Source organism: Toxotes jaculatrix, chromosome 16 (genome assembly GCF_017976425.1).
Source record: "Toxotes jaculatrix isolate fToxJac2 chromosome 16, fToxJac2.pri, whole genome shotgun sequence".
NCBI lineage: Eukaryota > Metazoa > Chordata > Actinopteri > Toxotidae > Toxotes > Toxotes jaculatrix.
Window position 1 is genome coordinate 17,959,754 of NC_054409.1, and position 21,947 is coordinate 17,981,700.

The window sequence follows — 21,947 nt, forward strand, 5'->3', positions numbered from 1 at the left end:
TGAGCCTGTACTGAGAGAAAAAAATATCAGCTCCCCGCTCATGCTGCAGACTAGAGATTAATTATAAGCCCTTACCTACACGCTAAACGTGGTAATATTATATACCAAGTGATGAAGAGGAGAAAATTAAGGAACCCAAAAGGGCACTCCTGCAATCTTTTGAGAACTCCTTGGAGAGTTATAATGGAAGAGGTGGAAACAAAAACCTCCTCTACTATCGTTGCTGTTCAGCAAACCTGTGTACCCTTCTTGCATTTCAATTACTCGACTCAGATGCATAAGTTTTGATTCATTTGACGCAGTGATTGTGTGTTGGTGGGATACAAAGAGTTTCTGATGCCACTGAGAGTTAGTTATGGCTCCTCCGCTTTTAATCTTATGTGATGTAGCTCTGATGCTCGAAATTTAAGCCATTTAATCTTTCTGATAACTCTTTTATCCCCCGTGACGAGACGATGCATACAGATTTGACAGTTCAGGGTCAAACACATAAACTGTTAATTTAAACTTTAGAACATGTGAAAGGAAAGGAAAAGGCTGGGGATATGTTTTTTCTTACTGTCAAATGAAATACTGGAAACATCCAGTGGCCTGACTCATGACAATTCTCCACTGTATTCTCTTTCCGTTTCGTTTTATATCCTCTCCCTAGATTTTAACCAATTCTTTCACTCTACCCAGTGTCTTTTCTATGCTGTATTTTCTTCTATTGCTTTCAGTCACTGCCATCAACAATAAAAAGAGGCATATATACAGCAGTAACATCCCCTTTAATGCTATAGAAATCTCTTGACCAACCGAAGCACACCGTACATCATGTGCTCAGCAGCGTACGTGTAGCCTCAGGGATCTTCGTGTGCATGCAGGCTTTCAAGATTTTTCAGTTCAGCTCTTAAGACTGTGTTTCTTTATCCTGGCTCAGGGGGTATCTGGTCCTTTGATTTGTGCAGATTGGATGAACACAGAGACCAACATGTCTAGAGAGAAAACCTCCCTGAAGTGACACACGTATAGATGAAACTAGTAGATACACACACATCAAGAAAGGAAATGCTGTGTGGACAGTAAAGGAAACGCATTGTTGGTTTCAGTTTTGTTGCACAACTCAGACCAGTGAAGATGGCCCCTGATAAAAACATTACATTTATAAAGGAAACATATTGGCCATAAGTTTTCTTATTATGGTATAAAAGAGCTCGAACATAATCTTAAAGCATTCATTTTCTACATGTATGAGTTTACCTAAAAAGAAAAGGAAAGACAACCAGTAACATTTGTACATTTTATTCATTCATGAAAAAGACCTTTGTTTATATATATATTTTTTTTTCATGGGGTTGTTTCCCCAGTGTTGTGCATTTTCACAGTTTTAAATATTTGCCAGAACTGACCCATTTTCAAGTATTGGTGTAAAAGCTGAACAAAAGAACACATACTGCTATAGCTACTCCAGTGCTGTATTTCCAGAAAACAAACCAAACAAAATGAGAAACATACACAGTTGCTCATAGTATCTTATGTACTACATTTGGGGTTGTACTTCAAACACAGAATTATGTTATTTCATTTCTGAATTGAGGAGAACAGGAAGATGAACTAAGTTGCGGAACATCATTTTGCCTTTTTCATGGGATAGAACCAGTAGTAAAAGCCAAGGAAATGAAGGCAGGTGGTCCTGAGTGTGAACTTGGGATGTTTTATTGGTTTAAATTAAGGATTGTCTCACGGGGGTTAAATAACTACATAAAGAGCTGAAGCAAGGGTAGCAGCCCTCAGAAGAACTGTAAGGGTGGGTTTAGGAGAGGAGGCTTTTGACTGATCGCTTGGCACAGCCGTACAAGCAGAAAACTCTACAACAAATAATGTCCCACATGGCTACACTTTGCATTTGGGATTTTTCTCTGGAAATACAAATATGCTAAATACAATTAATGATCAGAAACAGATGAAAATACACCTATTATTAAGTGCCAAGAGGTTTCTGAATTCACGAGTTACTCACAATATTATACTGCATAGTTTTGGCTTTGTCCAATTTTGGCACTTTTTGTCCTCCGTACAGCAAACAATGTGCGGTTTTGTTTTTCTGTGGCTTAATTAAGGAAGCACATAAAGCATCTATGACGTCTTTCTGTGGTGTGAGTATAAAATACACACCTATTAACAAATTCAAGCACACAAACACACACACAAGAAAATTAGTGCCCTTTTCCGAGCATCAGACGCTGTTGATAGATGTCAGGCACCCACACACTGACCACAGTACTTCCATTTCTTTTTCACATAAAAATGTCGTCACTCTAGTTTATCACCAGAAGAGATACATATATCACTTCCTGTTTATTAGCGGACAGATGTGTCTGTGCATATGGCTTTGTAGCATGTGCATGTGTTTAGACAGTCCATGTGCAGGACTGATAAATGAGTTCGCACTGCCAATGTGACACTGCTGTGACAATCAGATACCACACCAGGCCTGCTTCTTTCCCCTCAGGGTGTTTGTGTATGTATGTGTGTGTGTGTGTGTGTGTGTGTTTTTTTGTGAGGGCAAGCTCTGTCCCTTTTATGACAAGGACATAACCTTTCCTATGCTGTGTGTCTGTGTGTGTGAGAGAGAGAATCATGACTCAACAACAGCAGTAGTACATCAGTGAAACTCCTCATCCTCCCTAAATCCCTCCAATGGGATTTAACACACACACTCACATGAAAACACACACACACACATTGAGAATGCAGGCCACTGTGTGTCGTGGTTTAATAACATTAGATGTAGTCAGGCTTGAATACTATCCACGGTGTCCAAAGGTCGCTGCAAGTCATCACGAGGCAGTCCACGATACAAAAATGACCCCACACTCCGTAAGGTGAAAGGTGGCTGAATTCATAACATGAGTCACCGTTTTCTAAATATTCAGTTTGTTGTCACCTTCACACTGATTCCCCCACAGCCTCTCGACTATCTACAGTTCAGTTCAGGACTGTAACGGCTCCTCTCACATGGACACGATGCCCCTGACCTTTGCTGTTTGACCTCACTTAAACCTCACCCCTGACCCTAGCTAGCCCTCGCGTTACACACCACACAACTCGGCACAGTTCAGTCCATCTAGGGCGCACAAGTGTGTCACTGCAGATCTAATTATGACAGCAGTCCCCAACTAGCCTCTTACTTCTCTTCTCCTTGTCCTGTCATCACGCTGCCCTGTGATTCAGCCCAGAGCAGAGGCTATCGCGGTTACACCGAGCGTAGCAGCAGTGTCTGATGTAGCCATATATGGGCTTAGAATCTAATCACAACATCAACAAAGATATTTACCTAATGGCATGAATGGATTTGATCTTTGAGCTCTGGTTCAGCTGGATATCATTTGACATTAGTTGAAATGGTGCACTGCAGTGGTTGTAGCTAGCTAACTTTCCAAAGCCTGGTTAAATAAATATTTCAACATTTTGGACATTAACATTTTCTTAGCTTTGGACAGATGTGAAATGTTATCAATCTTCTCATCTAAAGAAAGCAAATAAGCATATTTCCCAAAATACTGAACTGTTCCTTTAAGGTCTTGGTTAAACAAAAAATAGCAGCCAAATCAAAGTGGCTTAAGTCACATAATAATTCTGTTTTGTAAAAGTAAAATGGACAGAATATTCTAAAAAAAAAAAAACTCACCCAAAGACGTGGTCTGAACCAAGTCAGAAGGCGTTGTTCACTCTGTGGTAAGGAGATGCTAATACACTGAAACAGCAGCAGCTTACAAATCTTTGAGAAATACATGAGGAGATTAGACTTGCATACAGATTTTTTTTCTGTTGAAGCCAAAACACTTGGTGAGCACAGTGAACTTGCAAAAATGTTTATAGCTTCTGAAAGTAAAAAAAAAAAACTGGCCATTAACAGAACAAACTTGCAGAGTTTGTTCTGCAAGATGAAGAAGAAAAAATGGCTGAAGCCATGCTCAAAGATTAACATTTAAATGGGCATTATTTCATTTAATGTTGGTATTTAGCTGACCAGAACTGTTTGTTTATGTGTGTGTCTTACATTTGCTGGCGGTGAAATAAAGAGAGACAAGCCCCACATTTCTGCAGCAAGAGCTACAACTGGCAAAGCAGAGAAGTGGGTCATCTATATGCCAACCGAGCAGTCGGGATCAAACTCGCATGCCTCCTGCTCGGCTTTTCAGCCTCGACAACAGATACAAAGCGAAAGAAAGAAGAGGGGAAGGCAGGGGAGAGGAAAGGAGGAGCAGGCTGAGAAATATTGGTGTCGATGAACGTTGCAGATGACTGAGGATACGGGACAAAAAAATTAGTAAACAATGTTAACATGAGACAGACATGTTTTGACTTTAAGATTATAGAAAGAAAGGGGATGTTATTGATTTAAAGGAAGGTAACAATAACAAATACAATGTGTATGATTGTCAGACGAGTGAATGACAAAAAGGAGGACTGGTACAGCAGATATTCTGCTGTTTTTTTTAATCATCCAGTTACTAAAAGTTATTTCCCCTGCTTATTAATTTAAAGTATCGATTGTTCAATGTGAGCAATGCAAACACTCAGTGTGGGAAGAAAGAGCCGGCAAGACAGGGTGGATAAAAAAAAGAGAAGGGAAGGAAGTGAGAAGGGACCTTGAGATAGAGTGATACAGAAAGAGGAAAACTTGTTTTCAGATGTTGAATGTTACGGCTGCCACTAAATAGAATAAAGTGAATGAAATGAGGTTAACTGAGGAGTGCTTTGAGCGCCCTTTGCTCAAGTTGTTATTGCACGTTTAGTTTAATGTGCTGAGTGTTACTGATAAGGGATGGCTTTACTGATGTTCTCTGTATGTCCATCTGCACGGAGCATGTCTTCTGTTGCATAAAGCACTTGAAACACTACTAGTTATCCTGGTTGTATAACTGCGTCTGCACATAGTGCTGGCTGTATTTGTTAGACAATACATTTGTCAGATAAATGCAACTGAACATAAAAGCCTAAATTTCAGACCCGGGTCTTCTGTGGTGTCGCTTTTGTCCTAAACCCACACACGCCAGCACCAACAGTCTGGAAGAGACGGGACGAATGAACAAAATACTGCATTGCACTTTGTTTAAGGCTAACAAGTTTGCAGTGGAAAGCGATGTAAACTTAAGGCAGCATGGATTGAATGTCTTGCATGTTTTTAAAAAAAGTACTAAAATCTAGTATGTCACACAATGCAGCTTGCCATGTGAAGCACATGACAACAACAACAAAGAAAATTAAATGCACTCTCTCCTAACCCATAAATAAAAACACAACTGGTATTTGTACACAACATTTGTGCATATCCATGTATGTAGCACGTGCGCAGACATGGTCATGTAAATACGCGACTCCACCCACACTCAAAAACCTCGTATCACTCGGCCCAAACAGCCAAAATATAAAATTTAAAATAAAAAAACAAAGATATACCCTTGTTTTTCATTTTTGCAATGACTTCATTTAGCACAGTGAGACCCGACCCAGTTTGAAGGTAGAATGGTTGCAGTTTGTTCACTCCAGTTTTAAAAGTTATGTTCAACTAGCCCCCACCCTCATAGCAACAGCTGGTCTTTTTCTCAGAGCTGGTTTCATTTGTCTCTGCCTGTTTTTCTCTCTAAGTTGTTTTAAAACATAAGAGAGAAGAGTAAAGAGGCAAAGACAGAAGAAAATTAATGTCAAAGAAGGGTTAAAGCAGTGAGAGCTGGTGAAGAGCAGGAACGAAAGAAAGAGAAAAAATAAAGAGATGATACTAAGTATCCAAGGCCAGCCTGGTCAATGAAACAGGTCAGTATTTGGGTGGAATGACCACCACGGGGTCACCATTCTTTGGCCGCCACATCAGCACCTGGGCGTCATTGGCGTTGGGCTTGACCAAGGCATTAGGGGGGATGGGCTCATTCTTGCCCAGGATCTGAGGTTGCTCCTGGGCCACAGGCTCGTTCAGGACAGCCCTCTGACCCAGAGGCTTTTCTGGGTCCACTTTGATGTGAAGCCGCATCCTCCAGCGGATTGTCTGCAGGACAAGTGTCTCTGAGGTGGCCTGGTTGATGGCCACCAGCCAGGTCGTAAAGCTCTGATCGCGGTGGATGCTGCTAAGCTGAGGCACGTTGCTGTCACTGACCGGCACACCCCAGGTCACGCTGGGGTAGAAATTGTCATTCATACTAACGGTGAACTTGCTGTCCTTCTTGGTGGGGCCCACAACAGTGCAGGTCTCCGTGGTGTTGCCATACCATGGGTAGTTGACGCCATCCGAGTCACTGATGGCCTGGATCTTGCCGTCACGCAGGTTGGGGAGCTCCCAACTCGACCTGGAAGTTGAAAGGAAATGGAAACGGAGCTCATAGTAATTAAGTAGTTAGATATCTTTAATCTTTAGTTAGATTAAAGATATTTATCAAACAACATGTGACAGACGAAAGAAGTTCATTCAAAACTTCACAGTCAACTCTTTCCACCAATTGCTGAAGAAAAATACTGAAAAATAAATACTGTGAACACACAGCAGGCAGCACTGAATGGCTTAAGTTGACCTGGTACCTCTAGTCTGCACACCTATCGATTTTCCATTTTCCCCCCACTGCAAGAAAAAGATCACCTTTCCTTCCCTGATGCTGGGGACCAGCAGAACAGAGGAGATAACAGTGTGATCACAGCCACATGACTTACTGCCAGCTTGGCCTGGCTGCACATTGTGATTTATATATTCACCCAAGGGTGTGAATTAGCATGTCAGGCATGATATTAGCTGTCCCTTGTGTGTGTGAATGTGTGAGTGTGCATGGCGATGCATATATAGACTTCTGTTCTGAAAATTCGCTTAATCCTCTCAACTGATGCCTCCAAAACAATTTGCAGTAATTTCCATTCTGTCAGTGGCATAAACTCAGGTAACTCCAATACCAAAAAAAAAAAAAAAAAACAACTTACTCATTTATTATTTCTGAGAACATTACTTGATATTAATAATTCGTTTTTAACTGTACAGAAAATATGGCCTCACAAATCCATCATTCTTTATTATATACGTGTAATAATTTTCCATCATCAGGTGATACTGTGAATAAAGAACATAGCAGCAGTAGGTATAAACGGGGATATGCCAACTTAAAGCACATCAACCTGAGTAGACTGCACATAAATACCATGTAGAGTCGTTTACCCACTGAGGAACCACTGAGGCTCACTTCCTGTTTGTGTCTTCGTTGCCTACTTTGTCACAGCCTGCAGTACGTGGTCTGAGAAAGCCCTGTGAACTACACACCAAAACCGAGAGCTCTTTAGCAAACGTTTGACTGAACCAATATCATCTTAAGCCAAAAACAATATGGGATATTTAAAATAGGGAGGGAAAAATTAGGGAGATGGAGAAATTGTGTATGTACTGGGACAGTTTGGTCATGACTGAACAAAAGCAATGTAGAAACGCAGCTCATTTCCTGTTTCTGCAGCTTTGCGGCTGCATTCATTTGCATGTCAAGGGCAAATGGCTTGAAGTAGCAAAATTCTGTCAATGAGACATAAAGACTCAAGAGGTGGCTTCTTTGACAGATGGTAGAGATTGGAACAAGTGTGCAGGAACAGGGTGCCAGTGCAATCAATTAATCCATTACAGCATGCTTTATCCTCACCACCAGTAAGTTTGTGTGTGTGTAGAGTACAATATTCCCACACTGCCCTACAAAGGCTGTTGGCAGCAAGTTTTCTGTGCGATGTTAAAGCCTGCGACCAGGGTTAACTGTAATTTGAAGATGCCTTATAGCTATAACTGTTTTATTTCACTTCTATCACATTTCCTATTTTTAGCACTTTTACATTTTTAGGGCAGCAGAGCAGGCCTCATCTAATCACAACACACATCGGCATGTGCATCAGCCTGTGTGCGTCCCTGTTTATGAATACACACATACTGTCCTAAGCTACAAAACAGTACCTCAGTAAAGCTGCTCTCAAAGGTAAACAGGGGGAGAGACGATGAATGTGACCAGAATCCAGAGCATGTCATCCAGAGCCAGCCGAGAAATCATCCACATTACCGTCCTCAGCTGTTCTGACTAATTACAGCACACTGAAGTTTTATTGCCATCAAAGAAACTACTTAGTATGAGAGTATCAGCAGTGAGAGCAGAATCATCTCTTGCATCCTAAGAGTGACTTCAAACATGAACGTCAGGAACAAGTGGCCTTGATATTCTCGTGAACTTCTGTCATTATCTGCCTTTGCTGGCAAGAAAAGTTGAATGACTTTAATAACGGAAATCCATAATATATGAAACACAGTTCTAGAGTGCGTGAGCTACAGGGGCAGACAAAATAATGTAAACACTGCAAGAGGATATATATATAATTTTGTGCGTTTGCTGTAATGTGGGCATTTCCCTTCTTTAGAACTGTTAGTTGCCTCATTTAGCTTTAAAGCACATTATCATATGTGAAAATGCTGCTTACCATTGCACTTTTCTAGCTTACAAACACTATGAAGTGGCATTTAACCTGATAAGACCCACCTTTATAGCAATGTTTGTAATTTCAGAATTTAAGTCCTAAACAGAGATGAGTTCATGTTATTTTGGAGCCACACTTGGTTCCAGCCCTGTAAAGGTGAGGATTTTCAGCTTTTCTCTGTTTTATATCATAGTAAATTGATTCTCTTTGGGTTTTGGACTGATGGTTGAACAAGACAAGGCATCTGAAGACACACCATGAGCTCTGGGAAACTGAAGATATACATTTTTTTTTTTACAGTTTTGAAACACTTTATAGACGACTTAATCAACTGAGAAAATGATGCTTCAGTAGGACTGTAAATATGCACAATACAATAGTGCAGCTTGGATGCATTTGATAGAGAAACTCAGGGTTTTGTCACTTTCTCACCATCTCTCTCATACCGGCAGACATACACAGGGCCACAATGGGGTGGGGGTGCTGGGGAGGGGACTGGGTCTCTAATCTTAGACGTGCAGCACTCAAACATCCTCTGCTGCAATGTCTACAGATAAAGAATATTCTGGCTGCACATCAGCTTGTGGTTGCCCACTACGGGATACGAGGTAAACGCTACTTGTATAACATTTGTACACACACTCACGCACGCATAAAAACACACACACTGCGAGAAAGCAGAGGTAAAAGTGACAGGGCATGCAAAAGAGATCTGTTGACAATCGCTCGGCGTCCTGAGCATATTTTAAAGCTGCATTTGTTGGTGTTTGTCTTGTTAATAACCACCGGAGCAAAATAACTGTCTTGACAAGCGGAGGGATCATAGCAATTATTTTCCATCACAATGTCCTACACCCATATCTCTCAGGTTTTGAAGTACTTTGCAGCCTGCAGGCGTGCAGCCACAAGTCCACAAACTGCAGTTAGCTGCGCTACTGTTTGAATTAAAGCGCACTTACAGACAATTCCATTTGTCTTCCTTTTCTGTAAATGCTATCTTCCTGAAAACAGATATTAACATGTAATCTTTTGAATACACTACACAGAGTGATGCTGGACAACTCAGATGCAGACGTCAACAAGTTTCACTACTGAAAAAAGTTTTCACTTTAGGGTGATTTTGGTGTAACATGTAATACAAAAACAGGAACTCCAGCACTCTCACAATCCAGCCCATAAAATTACACTGAAACGTAGGTTCTCTTTTGTTTTTTGGAACTGAATCTTTATGTTACTAAAAAAATGAATAGGGTCACCTGAGTGATTCCAGTAAGGAAGTTTTGCCTTGTATGTCTATACATACATCAAATCTATCAAAGAATTTCAGACTGATAGGAATAACTTCTTAACTGTCTGTAACTCATGGGTTCTGATACATTTACTGTTATAAAATACATTTCGTATAAGCAACTAATTATTACATCATGCCAACTATTACATCATCTGAATTGCAGAAGTCTCATTTGCAGCAAATTAACCTAACAGAGGTCAAATGGCTTTGTTGGTCAGTGTTGTGGTTCAGTGAGTCCAACATAAAGTCTATGTTCATTTCAAAATATTCCTTATTAATCCCTGGAGAATCTAAACCAAACAACGATGATCACAGAGGAAAAAGAGCCCATGATACTTACATCCCTTTGTTTCCATACGTATTGTAGAACTCCATGTGATTACACGCTTGAATCCAGCCGATGGTCCATGTCTCTTGGCCGGCTACCGGCGGCACCAGGACCTGGGCGTAAGCTCGGAAGTGCGGTGTCCGGTAGCGCAGGACCACGCTGTTTGACTCGTCGATGCTGGTGGGGTTGGAATCGATGCAAGTGTTCACCTCCAGGACGATGATACTGTCTCGGAAACTCTTGGGCTTACACCTGATACTCTGGATACAGCCCATTGCATTAAACAGCAACACAATCCACAACAAGGTCCAGAGGTCTGGAGGAGAAGAAAGACGCATGGAAACAGCAAGAAAATCACCACAGTTGGATCCTCATCATGTTTCCCACACCCCAAAAAACAGCTTACCAGAATCAAAAATATGTATTTAAAGCAGACTGTCTCGTTTTTTTAAAAAATCATGCATCTTTCAAAACCACTTTCTGACAAGAAGAAGAAGACGAAGGAGACGGTCTTAGAAAGTCTTCATATTTGTAGAGCGCATGCTTTCCGGTGCGTAAGCGAAACTTCACCAAACACGCGCAGGTGCAATAACTTTCCTTATCCGTGCATTGTTGTTTTCATGCCGTACAGATTCAAGTCTTTGCCTCCTAAATGAGTTCTATCGCAAAAAGACTTGACCTTCTGGCAACATGCATCCTTTGGAAAGGTGCGCGTAAAAGGTCCGGGTTAATTACGAGCTAAATAATTAACAAAAAACTACTAATGTTACATGCTGGCGTCGTATTGTCTTTTGTGCGATTCTCTGTTTCATTGTAGGGTAATCCCTGGGCTGTCATCTAATGGTTAAAGCTCGGTGTCCAGCTGGTAACAAATCATACGAGAAAAATGTTAAGCCGGACAGTTATAAACGACAAATGGCAGCTCACGTTGAGCAGAGCTGCCCAGTGTCCATTTAATCCGCAACAGCCTCAATTCATCAAAATTTAAAAAAAAAAGTGTAATTTAACGATTTAAGAACGTTACTGGACTTTTTTTTTACGTCAATACAACATGTGCGGATTAAGTGTTCGTGCGCTGCAACTGCATGAACTGTGGTCTATTTTTAACCGACAAAAACAACATGCAAAAAGAAGTCTACCTATAAAACAGTTCACTGGAAAGTCTCCAGTGTCTTCAGCAGGGCGAAAGCGTGGAGAAATTCAGAGTGAACGGTGGCTCGCACAGTTCTTCGGTCAGGGAGAGGTAGCCTAGTTCCTTTATCTCCTTCACGCCCGCTCCCGTTATTTCTCCCCCTCCTATTGCTGCAAACGATTTCACCGTCCCACAGAGAGAGGTAGCTCAGCATTTCCACAAGCACCGAAATCTAGTTTTCTCGTTTGAGACGGAGCACCGCAACATCCAAAGGACACTGCCGGGTCAACTTTAGCACCCATTTCACCGGATCCATTCTCAAAATGAAAAAATAAATAAAAACATAACGCATATCAAAGGGGAGAAATGTCAGCTGTCACATAGTTCGACCGAGCCGACAGTTGCAGTCCTCTCTGTGATGGGATGCGGTTCAGTCTAAATTCCTGCACAAGCTGTCATTTCTCCGTGCTCGTCCCATCGCTGCCACGGCAGGTTCACCCCGCTACGCATTGGTCTATTTCAGCTGCCGGGGAAGCAGCTCTATAAGTATCTCTGAAACGACACTTCCGCCCTCAGCTGCAGGCATGCTGGGAAATGGAGGCGCAAAGATTTCTGCTGGGTGCAGAAAATTGTCTCAGAGCACTTTCTTTAAGCTGCTATGTAAAATTAAATGAATGTGCACATTTGATTCCTTAGCAGGGTTGACTTCTGACCTAATTTACGGCCTACAGAAACCTGACAAATGTATACACATTCACGTAACAACAACAACAACAACAATAATAATAAAAATTTAAAAGCAATTAATTATTACTATCATCATAGGCTAGTAGTAATAATGAAACAATAGCATTTTTACTTGCATGGTTTCAATTGGAGATAAATCACAACTTAATTTATATAGCTATAATAACCATAATAATTATAACTTATAATAACTTGATATTAACTTGTGATTATTTATTTATTGCAACGGAACATAAACATCCATACCGGTGACGTTTTGATTTGATTGATAATCAATAATCATTATGGTCTGCGGTCTGACAATCCTGGTTTGTTCTGTTGAGTCAGAACATTTTCTCTGTTGTGATTAATCATCAGTCTTTTCGCCGCAAGCGCACGTTTATTCATTCATTCATTCATTCATTCTCCTTTTCTTCTATTTATTTGACTTTGTTTGAATTTTTGTTCGGTGGCACAGTCGTATTTGAATCCCCCCCTCCCCCGCCCGAGCAGACAGCGTGATGAGGTGCTCCTCTGTCCCGCCGCTGTCTGTTTAAGCACCTTGGAGAACTCCACTCCACGGCAGAGCGCACGTACCGCAGAGGCTGAATCGGGACTGTGCGTAAACTACGTCAAATCCGCACGGAAGAACAAAACGCTGCACTGGCTCTGCTGCCTTGTCCTCACCATTTGTTGGTGGTTTTGGGTAATTGTTAACTTCTTTAGGTTTTTACTTGCATCGCTTTTTACTAAAGCCCTCTCTCCTCGCTGCCGGGACATCAGAGGTGTTATTGAGGCTGCAGGGGAGGTTTAGAGTGATGCTCTGTGCTTCATAGCTATTCATCCTTCGCCTGGTAAGATAACAACACCGCGCTCTGCGTATTTTTTGCACCTTCTCTACACTGAGCTTGTTTTTCACAGAGCTACACTTAGTAAAGAACCTGTTATCTGTGTAGCTATGCAGTGCTGTGGCGTAACAAGATGCTCATGTTGTTATTTTATCTCCATGCTGTAGATCGCGTTTCACTGGATTGGCCGAGGCAAATGCCATTCAGTACACTCTCCCTGCCTGCATGGTATAAACAGCATGGCCATCGCACATTCCAGAGGGTCTAAATATATCTATTAAGGCCACAGGAGGGGGAGGACTGGTGTAGGGGGTTTATCCTGGGACATTTCACTGTCGTGGTGAACTCGCACCACTTGAATTATCTTCTGGAGATTGACAATCGGTTATTACACCCACAGAGGCGAGTTTGGCCCTATCCAAACATGCCCTCCAGTTACAATGTGAGATCCAGGGCGCGGGAGAGAAACAGCGTCTTGAGCAGACCTGAGTTCATGTCCTTGAACCATCAGCCCCTCCGCGGCGGCGGCGGCGGCCCCTCTGAGAACCGAGGCAGCGCAAGGCGACCGGCTCAGAACAAGCACCAAACAAGCCAGCAGAGTGAGGAACCTACCGACAATGGCAGCAAGGACAGAAGAGAGTCCAACAAAATGCCAGAGGAAGACTGTATGCAGCTGAACCCTTCATTCAAGGGAATAGCAATGAATTCCCTCCTCGCCATTGACATCTGTCTGTCCAAGCGCATGGGGGTGTGCGCCTACACGTCGTCCCCCTGGGGAGGCTGCCGGTCTATGGTCGCCCTGTTAGCGCTTACTGGGCATGGCATCACGTGGATCATTGGCACTATAGTGTGTCTCACAAGGAGTAACACTCTGGCTGGACAAGAGGTCCTGGTCAACCTGCTGCTTGGTAAATGCCACATCACACTCATCAGCCTGTCCAAAACACGCAGTTCATCCACAAAACGCACCACATAAGTCGAGAGACCAAACTACTGGAATGACCTGCACCCACAATCTTTGTGCAGTAGACAACATTGTGTATTAAAAAGGAGGGTTTGTTTATGTTGCAGCTTGTCTGTCTACTCTTTACCTTTGTTTTACAAGTGTCCCTCTCAGAACAGTAGCCCCCATAATAAATACCTTTAATCATCCTTATTTTATGAAACTTTTTTTGTTGTGGTTTTTAGTGTGAGGTACACATTGCTGCATGTAGTAGCAATATAATACAGTCTAATACATTCACACTCAAAGAGACTGCTTCAGAATTACAAAAATACAGAAAAGTTGTGTTTTTGCAGCATTTTTTAAATTGAGTGGTGGTTCACATTATGTTTTGCTACATAGCTTTAGCTGCAAAAAAAAAAAAAAGATGCCCCAGATTAATGCTCATTCAGAAGCAAATGATTTGCAAACATTTCAAAGTCCTGGACATATGCTCAGACGTTAAGCTTGTTAACAGCCTTTATTTGATAAGGCTTTGTCCTGTGGATTCATTCATAAATGTTGTTGTTGTTGTTGTTGATCCAGTATTGAATTGTTGTCTCTGTTGGAGGCAATAACAGTGTAAAGCAGCAGCACAGCACATTTTATTTCAACACATTTCAGCAGCAAAGAGCAGAAAATATGACGTCAAAAATTTCAGAATGATTGGGGGACGTGTGTGTGTGCGTGTGCGTGCGTGAGTGATTGCAGGCAAGTTCACATATACACACATTCAAAGTCTTGACCCAAACACGGATTGTTGACCAAAAAGCAGTGCCAATCCCCTGGCTGTAGCTACATTGAGCTCTGATTGGAAGCCCGTAAAGCTCTGGATTTGGGACACTGTTGTATTGTGTTTGAGATATTGTTCAATCCCAAATGCTTGTTCATTATTTGTAGGTCCAGGATAATTTCTAGTCTGTTGAGGTATGTCAGGAGAAAATCTACAAGCATACTGAATGGTGGGTGGGGAATTAAAATTTAATGCTGGCTGAAATTCTGATTTGTTTTCATCAAACAGGAAAGCAATCAGCTGAGACTGGTCTGTCAGGATTGGTTCAGTCCACTGTTATGACCATATGAACTGTGCAATGCAGAATTGTTTCCCATTTGGTGTTTTGAAAAGAGTCTAGTCACAGAATGGCTGGACTATAAGACAACTGAACATCTCGGAGACTCCATAAGCAGACCTTGACTGTGCAGAGGATGTTCCCACCCTTATCAGCTGCAGTCTTGTCCAGCTTTGGTGTTTTCTGGCTACTTCGTCTGTGTGACTTAGCTTCTCCAGTGATCTAATTAGTCCATTTCTCAAAGAGTCCATGTTTACTTAAAGTAATTCAACTCAATTCAAAGTGTAGACAAAGTCCTGTTTGCACTAATTAATCAACCTTTGCATTAAAAAGACTCTTAAATAATTTAATCCATATCAGTAATAACAGAGCAGTTTACTACACGTTCAGTTTTAGTATCTATGAGTGTGGTAGTGAAATACCACAATTTCAAGCATTAAAATGTGGTTCAGTGAGTTGATGCACAATGCAGGCTTTTCATGCATGTAACATCAAATCTGTCATCCTGAAACTTAAGTTTCAAAGCCACAAAAAAGTTGTTGCTGTTATTTCATTTTTATTTCATTTATGTATTTATAAAGACAGCGCACATTAATCAACATTTCTGTAAATGTGCCAGTGTTAGTCTACTGGCTAACTACAGAAGACAGAAGAAAACAAGACCATAAAGACAGTAATAGCATCACTTTAAGCATTCTCAAGATAGTGCATATACCATGCATATTTACATATTTGCACAGTCAGTAGGGCAGGTGTAATTGCAACAATAAGAATAACATTGCTATCACCAGTCTCGTGAGGATAAATGGGGCAGAGTTTGGTGTGCACTATAGTTGAGGCCTGCATGGACAGTAATGGTAACAAACAGAGATGAATGGGCCAGCTCTTGTCTTTAATTAATTTTTCATTAAGCTTCATGGAACAGATAAATCAGTATTCAGCACTATAGTTTAAGTGGCTCACCTGTGTGCACCTATTATTTCAGTCATTAAAGCAGCTGGAATCAATATTTTTAATGTTAAAAATGGATCACAAGACAGCTTGTATCAGAAAGGAGTCGATCATAGTGATAAACCTACAGAGGATTATCACAGAGTTTTCTAATGGCTTTTTAGGCCTCTCTGTTTTCTGGCTGGCAGCTTCACTGTTTTGTAGTGTGTTTTGTAAATCAGAGCAGCGGCAGAAGTAGAAAGGATCAGAGATGGACTGGCAAGCTTTCTTCCTATCATGGACACCTCATAGGCTTATCACCGATGTGCTCTGTCCTGATATGGCAGTAGCTCATCCTCATTATTCATTATTCAGTAGGCTGCTGTTGTGAGAAACAACGGGCATTGTGGGATTTCTGCGCAAGGCAAGTCTGCGGCAGCCTGACCGGTTATCAGCCCGCACCTGTTGCACTTCTTGGAGGTGGAGTTTATACTCCCATATCAGCAGGTTCCCCTTAAACACTGAATCTGAATCCAGCACCCAGGATCTGACTCAGTGATGGAGAGTGTGTGGCCGCTCAAAGCTAACTGTTGTTATGTTGTGATCAATAACTCTGTGCTGGCTAACTGGGGGCTGACTTCAAACGTGTTATCAGACTGTGCTGACTGCAGTTGTGCTGTCTGTCCCGACAGTGTTTCACAGCAAAGAACACAGACTGTTACACAATCTGCCAGCACGGATTTCTAGAGGGTGCAAGTGAGATTTTTCTCGAAAACAGCTGCAAAAATTAAGACCAGATTTTTTTTTTTTGCACAATTATCCCCACATTCTTGAAGACTTTGATCTGTTGATGATGCCAAACAAACTTATCAAGACAAACTGAATCATCACTACAGCTGAAAAGCACCCCAACCAGGCTTGTGCTTACAGCTGGTAGCGTGGCTCACCTTCTGCCTCCCCTCAGTAATTTTGAGATGTTGACTGACAGGGCACCGTGGGGCTGCTCCAGTCTCATTTCCTGTCTGTTTTTAGTTTTTACAAGCCTGCCCACCTCTCCTTTATTCCTTCATCCCTTCCTTTAGTATTTGGACTGGTTTTTTTTCCCCAGTGACCATGAAAATGACAGCGCCTCACTAGCCGGCCTTTAAGCTGGAATGGAAGTTAAAATAATTGCCCCGTTTGGGCAGTGAGTAGGCGAGTGGAATGAGAAACAGGGCTGCATAACCAATATGTCAGATAACTGACAGTTATTTAGTGCAGGGTTGGTTGAGTGTGTGTGAAGGTGGCAGACTTGAACAGAAGTTAAAGATGGCGATGGTAGGGATATTTTTGGGAGTGCTATGGAGCTATAAAAGGCCTGTGCAAATGTCTGGTATGTGGACTCAAAGCAAATGCTACTCTGGATTGTATGCCTTATCAGTTATTCTTGGTCACCAAGCTATCTATTCACATATGAGTACTATAGCTGTTTTCTGCTCTATTTGAAGACTCTATACATTATATGACAATACATTATGTCATGATAGTCCACCCATTAGTTATTTTACCCAAAACCACACACGTGAAGCTCATGGTGGTGCTATAGGGAAAGTCAGTACATCATCAACATCAGTAGGATACATTCTTTTGGAACCTTGATTGTCTGTACAAAATTTTGTGGCAATCTATGCAATAGTTGCTGAGATATTTTAGTCTGGAACAAAGTAGTAGGGTCGCTGACCGAATAACAGACTGACATTGCCATGCCTAGAGCCATGCTGCTAGCATGGCTAAAAAAAACACACCACTGGAGTAGTGCAAGGATATGCTGAGAAGTTCTTCAAGTACAAAGCGGTACTGTGACTCTGTTGTGGAGATTTCACAGTCCCCATGAAAGTTTAAGTACAATTTTGAGGTTCTTGTCCTTTACTTGAGTGTCCTACTCCACTGCATGTCTGTCAGAAATATTTTCTATCAATAATATTTATCTATCTATCTATCTATCCTTCTGCCACTGGCATTATCTGGCAAGTCAACACAAATTCTTAGTCTTCATAATCTAACTCTATTTTTTTGTGACAGCCCTCATCCTTGATGTCATGACTGTGGCTGGAGTCCAGAGGCTGGTGAAGCGCAGAGGACCCTGGGAGATGACACCAGGCTTCTTCGACTGCGTCGCCATGGACTTCTACTCCTTCCCTGCCGCTCATGCCAGCCGGGCCGCTATGGTCTCCAAGTTCCTGCTGTCCCACCTGGTCCTGGCTGTGCCGCTACGCATCCTGTTGGTGCTGTGGGCCTTTCTGGTGGGCATGTCTCGGGTGCTGCTAGGGAAACACCACCTAACTGATATGGTGTGTGGCTTTGCACTGGGCATGTTCCACTTTAGCTTGATGGAGACGGTGTGGCTCTCATCAAGCACCTGTCAGACTCTTATTTCCATAAGCACACTCAGCTGGAGCCCCTTTTTCTGAGCTATGCTAGCGCACAAGGCCTGTTTGATACACAAACCCTGCAATGTCAAGGACCTAAGTAGGTCTTGTAAGTTACTTCTCCAAGGGTCTGGCGCTCTTATTGCAGGCTGTGAACAGAGAAGCATTATTATCTGGATGCAGATGCTGGCTTGCATGTAACACCCAAGACAAAACCTTCATAACGCTTCACAAATCCTACCATCGCCATACATATCTCTCCTGCTCTTTCAAAATAAAGGGAAAAATAACTGCAAACTGACAACAATTTGGTGTACAATTAAGGGTTTTTCAATATTTTTTTCTTCTTTTTAGATTTTTGATTCTCATGCAGAATGAAAGCTGGTACCATTAATCCACAACTGAACCCCCTGCAATTTAGTAAATTCGGTCTTCAGTCTGTGTGCCTCCTTCTCTTCACCATCTTAGTTCCTTTTACTTCCATTCTGTTACCTCTTCCTATTTTTTCCAAATGCTTTTATTTTGGGCTAGTGAAATACTTAAACCATGTTGAACACTGAACAGTGTTTGGTGTAAGGCTGTAATATTGGATGTAACTAAAATATATCAAGTGATTGTTGGTTGGATATTCCACGTTGTTCCTAATTGGCATGACTATTGATGGGATTATGATCTTTTTACCGTATGTTATTTTTGTGTAAAACAAATGTCACTTGCACAGAATTTAATATTTTTCTTACAGGGTCAAATATTATTTTCTTCAATGTGCCATTTGCACGATGCTTTTATGAGTTGCAATGTTTTTTTTATGGCTCTGCTGCTCTTTCATTGCAGGCTGCTGCAGTCTGCACATTCGCCTAACAGAAGCTTACGGTTTGTCAGTGATACTGATTTTATGCCCCAATAAACAACTGAAGTGTGTACACTATGTGCGTGTGGATGCAAAGCAACAATATCAGTCTGAAGTATCAGTTTTTAAGAAATTATGCCTTTATTATCTCAATGTGTTTTTTATGGACATTTGAATTTTTTTGTGGCAAAAATATTTCAGTGCATTGGTTTGGTGTGTAAATACAGTTTTGTGTACAACAGTTCAGTTTGTTCTGTACAGGGATCTGTATTCCATGTTTTTACTTTGCTCTTCCATCTTATTAATAAAATGAGGTGGACCGTCAGTAAAATGTGGAATGTCTTATTTTTTAAATTAAAATTCGGAAACTGTGTGCCAACCAGAATGAGGAAAACACCGTTAAACATAAATTGATGAATGATGTTCACAAATCAGCTGAATCCTATAAGAAACCTAACTGCCTAGTTAAAATGCAGCTTTCCACAATAAATTGTTTTGATTGCTTCAAATATCACATGGACACTAAGGCATCACATGTTGCATGACTTGGTCAGCAAAAGAATAAAGAAGTGTGGTCTGTCAAAACCTCAGACGCACTCTTTCAGGCAGTGATAAACTTCAGAGAAAAAAAGTGATCTATGGTGAGAAGTAAAAAGTTTGAACCAGTATTCATCCTCTTGACTTTTCTCTCTTTCTTCTGTGTTGAGTGTTTAGTTACTGTAAGTTGAAATTAAATTATTCAAATGCATTTCCATGAAAGTGCAACACCTCTAGAAGAGTGCTCTACTTGACATGAAGCTTCAGTGGTTTGTTATATAGATATTGTTTCGGTTTTTGCCTCATGGTTTCCTAGTAACTGTATTACTATGAAGTTGTTTTCCTGACTGAGATTTGACCCGGGCAGCAAACAGTTATGTACTAGTGCAACAATCTTTATGACTATCATCGAGGCTGTGTGTCTTCACAGCCTCTGACATGCCTTCCTGTCACCCTACTCTTACCACATGCAACCTGACAGGAAGTAACACCACTGCAACAATATGTGTTCTGAAACAGTTCGAACAGCAGGAACAGAAACTACTCTGAAAAAGCTTTCCGGCAGAGTGAGTCAGACAGTATGACTTTAAATATCTTTCGCTGAATTTTCACAATTCAGATTGTTTCCTGGTTATGTGCACAGGTAGCGATCAGAATAAGTTGACAAATTTCTGATGAACATTTGGACCAAAATAATTCCATCTTCATTTTTTAAAGAAGCAGAGACATAAACAGATTGTAAACAAAGAAGGCACGTGTCTTTTTGTTTTGCAAATGAAGATATACACTGACATACTGTATCTCGAACATCAAAGGCCTTAGACCTAGGCCTTTAGATCAAGAACTAATGGACTGTATACAGGATGCACAAAGAGAGAGAATGACAGTCATTGAGCTGGAGTCGCCCTACTTGACACCATTGTATTCACCATGTAGAATTAAAATGGCCTTCCTCGCTCTGAGAGCCTGTCCCTTCATTCTAACCAAGTCGTACGTTCGCACTGGATTTTTGACAAAAAACATGAGAAACATCACAGTTTGTTACAATATCCAGGTTTGTTTGAATTGTGGGCCAAAACCAAGGCCTCGTCTACCCTGCAAAACATGCACCCAAAATACCCCTGTGAGTAAGTGCTGATAGTGCTTGCAGGCCAGTTTCCACATGCACTGAGTCAACAGACACCACACTTCCTACTGTTGTGTCTTTGTGCTCTGTTTGTGCCATGCTGTTAGTTATATAAAAGACAGATAGAGGTAACCTTAGACATCACAACTTTACAGGTGCTATTGATCTCTGTCTGTGCTGGAGATGTTTAGCTCTGCGCAAACAGCTATTCTAGTGATTGTAAGTGACATTTGCATTTAGAAGTTCATTCAGAACTGTTTCTTCAACAGGGTGAAAAAACAAAACAAAACTATGATTTAAAAGACTTGTCCTGAAAGCACTGAAGGGTAATAAAAACATCTGTCAGCATACAGGTTTGGACTAAATAGCTGGAATGAAGTACAGTGTGTGGTTAGTTGCACATCTCTATCATATACTTTAAAAAACATTTATGTTGCAGTTTTGTGTGTTGTTTATTTATTTATTTTACACTTTTTTCCCAATTATTTATGAGAGCAGCACAAAGATCAATGACAATCAGTGATTTGAAAAACGCACACCACTAGCTGGTAGATCAGTGGGAGATATTTGCAGCGTTTTGGAAGACTAGTTAAGGACGGGTAATACGAGTGCTCCCTCTAGAGGAATCTGCTTGGTTACACTGGAACCAATCTTGGAACCACTCCATGAACCAATCTTGGTTGACACAATCATGCAGGCTGGCAATGCCATTAAAAGATTACCTTTGTTCACTCACAAAACAAAAATCTAGTGATTTGACCTTATCTAGTATAACACGCAGAGAAGCTACTGATCTGAACTTCCTTGTAAATTGAAGCAGATATAATACTGATTTTAAAAAAATACATTACAGATGCATGAACATCATGAAGAACATCTCATGTCCGCTTCACAACTGTGGAGTACTTTCAGTCAGAGACTTGTTCAGCTCTGCTGTGACAAAAAAAAAAAAGCTACAGGAAGTCATTCCTGCCAGCTGCCATCATTCTGTACAGTAATTCTCCTGTACAGGACTAGTGGACTATTTACACTTTATTTAATCTATTTAGTTACTATATAGAATTATCATTTCAGTTTTGTTTTTTTGATTAATAGTATCTATCTGCCTGCCTGCCTACATACCTATTCTTGTAATAGCTGAAATCGACCAGCAGAGGCGCGTGTGTTATTTCCCTCCCAATGTCGCTGAGTGACGTAAGACGCTCTCCGCCGAGCCGATCCAGCCTACACACTGCCCTCTTCATTCTCAGGCCGGG

General features: G+C 41.3%; 2 protein-coding genes across 9 annotated transcripts in view; one reads left to right on the top strand and one right to left on the bottom strand.

Annotated features, from left to right (window-relative positions):
* LOC121195080 (inactive phospholipid phosphatase 7-like) overlaps nucleotides 1-19,353 on the top strand; it is a 54,128-nt gene extending 34,775 nt beyond the window's left edge. Inside the window, exons 1-3 of one of the 6 annotated variants that reach the window (XM_041058299.1) lie at nucleotides 12,534-12,558; nucleotides 13,189-13,696; nucleotides 17,832-19,353. In XM_041058299.1, coding sequence (XP_040914233.1) covers nucleotides 13,213-13,696; nucleotides 17,832-18,220 — 873 coding nt within the window. In that variant the 5' untranslated portion in view covers nucleotides 12,534-12,558; nucleotides 13,189-13,212 and the 3' untranslated portion in view covers nucleotides 18,221-19,353. Of the gene's footprint in view, nucleotides 1-12,533; nucleotides 12,559-12,592; nucleotides 12,795-12,814; nucleotides 13,697-17,831 lie in introns of those variants that run through there. The other 5 variants (XM_041058296.1, XM_041058298.1, XM_041058297.1 and 2 more) reach the window with 5 other exon arrangements.
* fam78ab (family with sequence similarity 78 member Ab) lies at nucleotides 1,253-11,712 on the bottom strand. 3 transcript variants are annotated; one of them, XM_041058303.1, is made up of 3 exons: nucleotides 11,222-11,712; nucleotides 10,095-10,398; nucleotides 1,253-6,329 (listed from the first exon to the last, which is right to left on the bottom strand). In XM_041058303.1, exons 2-3 carry the CDS (start codon nucleotides 10,355-10,357, stop codon nucleotides 5,804-5,806), a joined length of 789 nt encoding a protein of 262 aa, XP_040914237.1. In that variant the 5' UTR covers nucleotides 10,358-10,398; nucleotides 11,222-11,712; the 3' UTR covers nucleotides 1,253-5,803. The 3 variants fall into 3 exon arrangements, with proteins under 3 accessions (XP_040914237.1, XP_040914238.1, XP_040914236.1); XM_041058304.1 differs by having other exon boundaries at nucleotides 10,489-11,712; XM_041058302.1 differs by having other exon boundaries at nucleotides 10,095-11,712.
* Nucleotides 19,354-21,947: the final 2,594 nt, after the last annotated feature.

Bases quoted from the DNA above. Each gene is read 5' to 3' on its own strand.
- fam78ab (XM_041058302.1), bottom strand. From the start codon at position 10,420: ATGCGTCTTTCTTCTCCTCCAGACCTCTGGACCTTGTTGTGGATTGTG. The intron at 6,330-10,094 runs GTAAGTATCATG...TTCAACTTCCAG, and splicing joins ACGTATGGAAACAAAGGGAT to GTCGAGTTGGGAGCTCCCCA.